This window comes from Asparagus officinalis, chromosome 5 (assembly GCF_001876935.1).
Source record: "Asparagus officinalis chromosome 5, Aspof.V1, whole genome shotgun sequence".
Lineage (NCBI taxonomy): Eukaryota > Viridiplantae > Streptophyta > Magnoliopsida > Asparagales > Asparagaceae > Asparagus > Asparagus officinalis.
In genome coordinates, this window is record NC_033798.1 from 113,534,740 (window position 1) to 113,543,777 (window position 9,038).

At 37.3% G+C, this 9,038-nt stretch overlaps 1 protein-coding gene across 2 annotated transcripts; it reads left to right on the forward strand.

Annotated features, from left to right (window-relative positions):
* Positions 7–8,318, forward strand: LOC109840746 (probable plastid-lipid-associated protein 14, chloroplastic). Of its 2 annotated transcripts, XM_020409498.1 has the most exons (13): positions 7–236; positions 332–375; positions 449–527; positions 609–725; positions 1,950–2,132; positions 2,242–2,328; positions 3,927–4,033; positions 4,149–4,236; positions 5,458–5,538; positions 5,623–5,699; positions 5,912–6,047; positions 7,197–7,259; positions 7,492–8,318. In XM_020409498.1, the coding sequence occupies exons 1-13, from the start codon at positions 186–188 to the stop codon at positions 8,116–8,118; spliced, it is 1,740 nt and encodes a 579-aa protein (XP_020265087.1). In that variant the 5' UTR covers positions 7–185; the 3' UTR covers positions 8,119–8,318. The 2 variants fall into 2 exon arrangements, with proteins under 2 accessions (XP_020265087.1, XP_020265086.1); XM_020409497.1 differs by lacking the exons at positions 7–236; positions 332–375; positions 449–527 and having other exon boundaries at positions 607–693.

Below are 9,038 nucleotides of genomic sequence, written 5' to 3' on the forward strand. Positions count from 1 at the left end.
GCCGATCCTTCGGGTTCTCCGCCTCTACTTCCGGTGGTCGTCGAGAGTTCTTGATCGCTTCTTCGCCTTGTAGATTGAGGAGAGCCGGCGCGAGATGCTCGCTGGCGTCGTCGGAGCGCGAATCTCGAGGCGGCGATCGGGCGGTGGAGGTGGAGGAGGAATTGGGGCCGGTGCTCAGGTTCGAGATGACGGATTTTGTGATGAGCAATCATGTTAGCGTTGGCTTGCACGGACGAGTGAGTAATTTCTTTGATTGGATTGAGTATTGATCGTTATGGAGTAGCTTGATGTCTGGCTTATTTTATTTTATTTTTAAAATTGGACATTATAGGCGGATGAGGTGATTTTCGAGGCGACGGTTAGGAATTCAAGCAGGTGAGTTGGGTTTTTTGATTGTTGAGAGGTCGGAGGACGAAAAAGTTTGTAAATTGGGATCATTTCATTGCAGTCCTCTGTACAATTCGAGAGTGGTGCTTAGAGAGTTGACCAGCGTGCAAGCACAGCGGAGAGGTAGACGAGCATTAGAGGTTTGAGCCTAATACAAGCTACTATTGTTATGTGAGTTTAATTTTTTCAAGTACTTAACTTTGTTGAAGATTGGATTGCAGGTATTAAAGAAGCTGGCACGGCGGCAGCTCATGTATCATTCATATGCAATGCAAGTTCATGGTTATGTGTCTTCATCAAGCAGTAGTAAGCCTGGATCCTTTATCTTGGTGCACGGGGTAATAATTTACTGCTACTGGAATAGTCTATTATTCTGATCTTTAGTTTCTTGTAGTTGTGTAGAAGATGAGGAAAAGATTGAGCTTGATCATTCCAGGTCACAAACGGGTTGAAAACTGTTTAATCATGCTTTGAGCTGATTATAGTTTAAGAGTCTGTATCTCAATTTCAACATTGAGCTATTAATAATTTACTGCTACTGGAATAATTATTCTAGTCTTTAGTTTCTTATAGTTGTGTCAAAGGCGAGGAAAAGATTGATCTTGATCGATCCAGGTCACAGACGGGTTGAAAACTGTTTAATCATGCTTTGCGTTGATTATAGTTTAAGAGTCTATATCTCAAGTCTGTATCTCGAAGATGAGGAAAAGATTGATCTTGATCGATCCAGGTCACATACGGGTTGAAAACTGTTTAATCATGCTTTGAGTTGATTATAGTTTAAGAGTCTATATCTCAATTCTGTATCTCAATTTCGACATTGAACTATTAATGTATTCCAAAGAATTTCTATTTTTGTCCCTGTGGTTGTCAATCCATGTCTAATAGATTCTTATGTCAAAGAGGAAAAAGATGAACTGTTTAACTTCATTGTCCGCAGCCTAAAGCAAAATAGAACTAGTATGCTATCACTTATCGGATAATACACGCCTAAGAGCTAATCAAGCTAATCATGATCAACTGCTTGTGAGCAGTGATCATGATTCAGTTCCATATGAACCTAGTCATAAGAATGCTTAATTCGTCCACTGACAAATTCTCTGACAAGCCAAAAACAGTAACGCGGTTTTCTAAGTTCTCAGCCTACATTTGTGCTTATTTGGTTGATTGTCAGATATTGCGTAAGAACATCCATCTTTCCTTCATTTCTGTCATTTCTATAGTAGGTACTGGTTTTTAATTCTATTTTAGACAGAAGATATTGGTACGATCTTCAGTGGAACTGTTTTCGAGTTTAGCTTGTTCTTTGAAGCATCAATGTTTGACTGACAGAGTTTTAGACAAAAGATGGAAGAAAAATAGTAAAGTTGGAAGCAGAATGAACCTTATGTTGCACCATCTTGGTTTTTTATTCTATTTTAGATAGAAGATATTCGATCGTCGATGGAACTATTTTCAGTTTTAGCTTTTTCTTTGAAGCATCAATGTTTGACTGGATGGAAGAAAAATTGTAAAGTTGGAAACAGAATGAATCTTATGTTGCACCATCTTTGTGTTTGCAGTACCATGGTAGTTATTCCTTGAGGCATTGGCTTCAACTTTCAGATTGGCTTCCTACCTTAGAAGCCACCCTCGCACTGGATGACGAGTGGGCTAGAAGGGTGGGTGATGATACAATTGGAGGCCCTGCTGTTACTCGTCAATTGCGTCTTACTAGGATTCTTATGAGAGATCTTTTGATTGGTGTAAGCATGTTAATAGAACTAACTGTATAGACAGTACATTTCATTAATGACAAATACCTCTACATTTGATTAACTTTTTATGTTCTCTTTTCTCTTTGTGGTTCTTCAGGTAAATTACTTGCACAGCCATGGGCTGGCCCATACTGAGTTAAGACTGGAGAATTTACATATTAGCCCAGTTGACAAACATGTTAAAGTAGGTGATCTTGTTCTTGGATATATTCAATAAAATAATTATATTTCACTACTTTTAGTTAATGCTTACATATGAAACATGCTATATTGCAAGCTTTGGAGTGTGAAATCTTTCTTTTATATTTAAAATATTTCTTTTAACACTGAACGTAACTTTTAAACAAAAGAGCAATGTAATTCACTATATATTTCCATCTTTTTTCTTCTTTTTTTGCTCTATTCTTACTTAAGACTTCTGGTGTAGGTAACAGTACAATACAAATTTAAATAAGTTTATTAAGGAGCTTGAATATTAGTAGATTGGAGGAACAGTGCAACTTCTTTGTGGGTTTGGTAGCCTTCTAGATATTTAGACGACAACCTACTGCCAGAACTTCTGTATTGGCATTTATGTGAGGCATGTACAGGAATCACACAAATATTAGTATCATGCTGAATATGTTATTTCACACTCAAAATTGATCATGCATGGTGTGAGGAGAAAAGTTCCTGACTTTTTGAATCAGTGATTTGAGCAGAGCAAACGAGCTGATTAGCTATTAATAAAACTGAATTATCAACGTATATGTTGATTTTGCTTTTTATCTGACATCTACAAGTTGAAAGTTTAAAGTCATCTTTCAGAGTTATTGTATAGAGTGGATAACAAAGGCTTCAATCAATCATCCTCACATGAAAGAAACAAAATGACTGATTGTTATATTCAGCTCACTCATCAAACACATAAAATAAGAGACCATAGTCTTGCCTTTATTGAATCTCCATGTTGTTATAGTCCATGGACGCTAGCCTAAGAAGCATAAAAAGAAATGCTAAGGGAGGAAAACAAAAGGGAAGCCTTTATCCTAAACCTTTGGGGTTGACTACATTAACCATTTTATTCCATCCAGCTCTGTAGTGGGTCATCTTCTCAGTTAAGTCAATGACTATCATATCTGTTTAAATGTCTCTGTGCATACTAATGTTATTTGTAATTCCAAGTAATGTTATAGTTACGGTATCTATCTATCAATGATAATTTCTGAATTTTCAGCGAGCTGCATAAAATTTAAGTGTTAAGTTGTAATTGGGTGATGAGAATAAATAATGCTCACAAACATTAATTCTCAACTTGCTTTAATCCTTTCCCTCTTTCTTTGGAGCCATCCTTCTCATCCATGTTCTAAGATGGCGATCATAATTGCTCAATAGTTGGATCAGGATTCAGCTGAAAATGCTTGTTTATGCCTGGTTTATCTGATTTAAGAACAATATAGTGTTTGGGAATATGTTAGAGTTAAACACAGGAATATTACATCTATTTGGATGCTTTGTGTTAGATATTCCATGCAAAGTTAATATCTTGTATTTTAGTGTACGAAGTTTGTTTCAGTTGAAATTGTAGTATGCTTTGAGAGAAAAACAGGGGTCAGTTAGACATTGGGTGAAATTATGTTACATATGCTGATGAGTGGACACATGCATATTTAATGTGTAAGCACATTAATATAATCCCCACATTGTTACCACCCAAACAATACCTACTCCAGATGAAGTGGCACTATCCATTTCAAGGCATTCCTTTATTTAATTCTTCCACATTAATTCTGGTTTTGTTAGGTAGGCATTTTAGGAAATGCTGTTGATTTATACGACAAGAGTTCACATGATAGTTTGGCAGATGGTAACACTGTGAGGAAGACATTGATGATCGGCTTTGACATGAGGTAAGGTTACAAACTTGAGGAGACATATTCTGCTTATCAACTTTATAAATTGACATTCATAATGAAATTTCTAGAATTCCATTTCTGAAGGCTTCACTTACTCTCTATTGCTCAGGTGTGTTGGATTCATTATGGCAAAGATGATTTTAAGGGAACTCATGGAACCTTCGACCTTCACGAAATTTAAGTCTTTCTTGACTAAGGTTTGTTTCCTTTTTTCATATTGGGAAGTCTACTACTCACAAATAAAAGAATATATGAGGTTTAATCTAACTTCAGCTGTTGATCAGTTTAATATGGAGGTTCAGCATAAACGTGAAGTCTTTGGCAATCCTATTGTTTCTTTCCCTTAGTCCTATTTCTCCGGTGGAATTTCAGAGTTCGCTCTCAGAATGAATGAGCTTAAATGGAATAACCAATAATTTAGGTTGCCTCGTACTACAAAAGGAGAAAAAGTAGTTGTGCCAACTCACGGTACATTTTATGGCAATCTTTCTCTGTTCTTGGTTTTCTCTGGAAGATAAAACTTAGGACCTCCCATATACAATCCTAGCTTACTCTGGAAGATAAAACTTAGGACCTCCCATATACAATCCTAGCTTAGAGGCAAGCCTAACTAGCCTGTTAAAAAATATTCCAATCATCTTGAAGTGCTGAGAGTTGATTTTGTAATGTCTCAGCGGCGAGATGAAATAAGGAGGATAAAAGGAGATCGATTTTCTCAGGAAAGTTTAAGTAGAAGCTTGATGATGAGTGCCTTCAGCGTTTAGCTATGTTGATTTTCCACGATAGAGCAAGCTAAAAGAGAGAAAATGATATAATTGTTGATTAGTCATAACTTAATATAGATTTAATTGCATTTCTTAGAGATTAAGATACCGCCAGTTATGTTAAATTGAATTAGTAAAAGGGATTAGACTATGTTGATTTCTCGTGATGCTACACTGGACAACTTGAACCTTGTGCCTTGTAATTATTTAATAGGTAAAAAGAACTTGCATAATTAATGTCCATTTCTTGGCTAACCAAGTGCTTCAGAGGTAGCAAGACCATATATTTATGTATGGTCAAAGAACATCATAATGTCCTTTCAGCAAGAATTTGCAGTGGTAAATTGTTGAATTTGCCGTCCTGAATTTGTAGTAAAACTTTGTGCCTATTCACCGGACCCATGCAATATTTGGTTATCATTTCAGTCCAGAAATTGCGTATCAGATTTTGATTTGTAATGTCAGGTCATCATTCATTGAAAAGCCTTTTTAATTTATTGAATCACATAAGAGAATAATCTGCCGAACACTATATGTAACAAACCTCCACTTGTTTGTTTGCTTTTGTTTGTTGTTTTTTTAGTGGGTTGGGTGGGGTGGGGCTTTCAATGTCAAAGCAAGTTGTCACTGTTAACTCCATATGTCTTTTGGCAGGGAAATGACCCGTCATGCCTGCGTGAGTTCCTCTTGCCCATTCTTTCTCGAGACTCCCCATCCGGGAATGACGGTTTGCAAGTTAGTATATTTGTAATAGGATCAGGTTTTTTAGGTTTCTCATTTAGTATATAATGGCTTAATTATTTCATCATTTTCTTGTAGATGCTAGACAGGAACTGGGGTGCAGGTTGGAATCTTTTGTCACTGCTGCTCGCAACAAAACCCTCTGACAGAATCAGGTAATTTAGGGGGTCATAGCTTCATATTGGGATGATTATATCCCTACTAAAATTTATTTACAGCTCCGAAGTGTTGGTCTCTTCTTGTTTCCAGGAACTCGTGAATCTAATGTTGTTTTTAGGATGTTTGCACCATTCTGGCAGCATCCCTGCTTTCTTTTACATATCTATCAAACAGAGTTTAAAGAGCCATGCTATGCATTTTCATGCAGCTGCTTGGACGCACTGAGACATCCATTTCTCTGTGGACCTAAATGGCGAGTGGAACCATCTATGGATATCATCAGGTGGGGATTAGGTTCAACTACTGTCCGGATGGCAGAAGATTATATATATGTCCGGCATCAGGTACTTGAATTCCTTGGATTTGCTCAATGAAGTATCTGGTTGTTTTAAAGTTTATTTGTCTTTTTTTTAAACCCTTCTATTCCAGCAATACATTTACTAAGAACCCCTTTAAGTTTACAAAGATGCAAATGTAAAAAGTGGCAAATGCTTTGGTCGCTTCAGAGAAGAAAGTGTCATAGATAATGGGCATGTAGAAAGTAAGAATAAAACCATTAAGCTAGGCTAGCTGGCTATATAGAAGTAATATTGGGGAGTTATGATGTAACTGAATTTATAGAATTTTTTTTAAATGTTGACATCTAGGGAACCTGCATAAGTTTAAGATTAGCTGCTTTTGAATTTTTTTTCATAGTGCTATGTTTCATCTTCTTTTCTAAGTAGTTGAATGACTTTCCTTTGTCATTCCCATTTAGTCTATATATTTGGCTCCATTGAAAGTAAGTGAAAAGGGAGGAGAAAAGGGGAAGAAGGATGGTAGAGTCAAGCCATACATTTATTTTAGCTCACTGAATTTCTTTCTAGTGGGTAGTAGTGACAATGAAGGGAAATAAGTACTCATTTTTATGCGCTTGTACCCCCCCCCCCTTTTTTTTAGTTGCTTCCTTCATGCAACATAATCTTTCTTCTTTCCCGCAATTACATGAGAAAAGCAACACACACACACACACACACACACACAAACACGCAATTACATGAGAAAACAGAACACACACACACACACACACGCACGCACGCACGCACACACACACACACAAACACACACACACACACACACACACACACACGACACACACACACAGATAGATATGGACATAATGGTGCGCACAACATTAATGTTTCAGAACTTTAATAGTAATGAAGCTAACACACACACACACACACACACACACACACACACACACACACACAGATAGATATGGACATAATGGTGCGCACAACATTAATGTTTCAGAACTTTAATAGTAATGAAGCTAACACACACACACACACACACACACACACACATATATATATATGGACATAATGGTGCGCACAACATTAATGTTTCAGAACTTTAATAATAATGAAGCTATTGATATGCAGCAAGGTCTTTAACCTGCTATAGGTCTTGACTGTTGTTTTACTTGTTCTCCCTTTATTTGTGAGCAGCGATCAAGAATAGCTCATTTCATTGAATTAATGGAGCTATTGAACCCTCATCCTAGACGGAAGGTAACTTTCTTCGCCATTTTCAAATCTTATGGCAGTTATTTTGAGGTGGGACACATCACAAATCACAATTATGTCCTTTTGAAAATTCAATTTTACTTCTGATTAAATATGCTCACTAACTTCGGGAAACAAATGAACCAATCAGAATCTGTCTAATAACTCACCATCTCAATCACGCGTATTAATATTCAATGTAAGGTTGATTTTTTTCTTATTGATTTGGCGTGCACAGAATTGGCTCAAATTCCTTCCAGGCCGATGGAGACTACTATACTGCACTGGTAGACACATCGGTCTCACGCTACGCCAACCCTCTCTCCGAGTCCTCATCAACAACGCATACCTCACTTTTACTCCATCCTCTGATCCAAAAACTCCCACATTTTCCCTCTCATCCGATGTTTCCTTCACTGTCATGCCATCTTCCAACTGGCCCCACAACAAATCTGGAACTCTTGGATACTTACACACCACCTCGTCACTGGGAGTAGCACCAGGAAGAAGACTGTATCTCAGAGAAGACAACAACGAATCAAGCCCTTTCAGTACTCAAAAATCAAATGTATGGAAAGTTTCAAGCCGGAAATTGAAAGAACTTGGAGCAAAGGAGCCTCCATTTGGGCTCCCAACAGCGAAACTGGTCGCTGGAGAGATTGATGTTGAGATGAGACTTGAGCCGATGCCGTTGAATGCTGAAGAAGCTGGAGATGTGCTTAGAGAGGCCAGAACTCAGATTCCACCAGAGATGTTTGATGTGTCGAAATTTGTTTGTGGGACTTACGTGGATTCGAGGTTGCTGGTTCTTCGTGGAGTGAATGGCTCGGCTCTGTTGTTTACTAGGTCTTGTTCTTTAAGCTGATTGTATGATGAAATTGAATTTGTTTCTGGTGGGAGAGACGCATTCTTTTGTATTTAACTGTACATTTGTATAATAGTAGTCCCCCTGTTAGGTTTTGTAATCTACTTGTAAATGGACCTGAAATTGCAGCAGAACCTGTCCAGGCAACTTAAATATTTAGGCGACGTAAATATTTCTGGGGACCTGAAAGAAAGTTCACATATGTGCTTGTAAATATTCAGCACTTTCATGTCATCTCAGAGAATTAGAGAATATCCGCACAAATATCACACTCGTTGTATGCAATTTGCGAGAAATAGACCTTCATCTTTCCCTTTTTTTTTGTTCGAACTAAGCCCAACTTCTCAACATTGGCCAGCCCATATAGAGATTACCTTATTGGGCCATTATTTCAGCTTGCAAAGTTCCTTCTCGGATGCTTTCAGAGAATTCTACTGTGCCTTAATTTGTTTGTACTGAGGAATTAATGTAGCGTTTTTGGGGACAGATTAACTTCGATTTGGACATAACTACAGCTAATCCTTTCTTCACTTATCTACATTCAATCAGGCAATCTCCTTGTCTCATTTTCAACTGCTGGATTGTGATATAATCAATCAACTTGTAAACATCAGAAGCAATTTCTCAGTTGCCTACCTTATTTTAGGTATGCTAATCTTACTGAACAACTCACAGAAAAAAAAAAAAAAAACCACGTCTAGATCTTCACAACGTGAGAATCTGTACATACTCTTCAACCTAAACACTAAAAATCAAAATGGGTTCCCTTGATCCCAAAAATTGATCAGAATGATAAGATCTACTCTAAGTGGACTTTTGTAATTTGCTGTGACAATGGAATAAAATTGGGATTTCTGTATGAATTAAAAAATAAATTGATTTATTAGATTGTAGGCCAGAGCGAGACATGAATGACCTTT

Coding starts and splice junctions, on each gene's coding strand:
- LOC109840746 (XM_020409498.1), top strand. CDS start 186: ATGACGGATTTTGTGATGAGCAATCATGTTAGCGTTGGCTTGCACGGA. Junction 376..448: donor ACGGTTAGGAATTCAAGCAG/GTGAGTTGGGTT, acceptor ATTTCATTGCAG/TCCTCTGTACAATTCGAGAG. Junction 5,700..5,911: donor AAACCCTCTGACAGAATCAG/GTAATTTAGGGG, acceptor ATTTTCATGCAG/CTGCTTGGACGCACTGAGAC.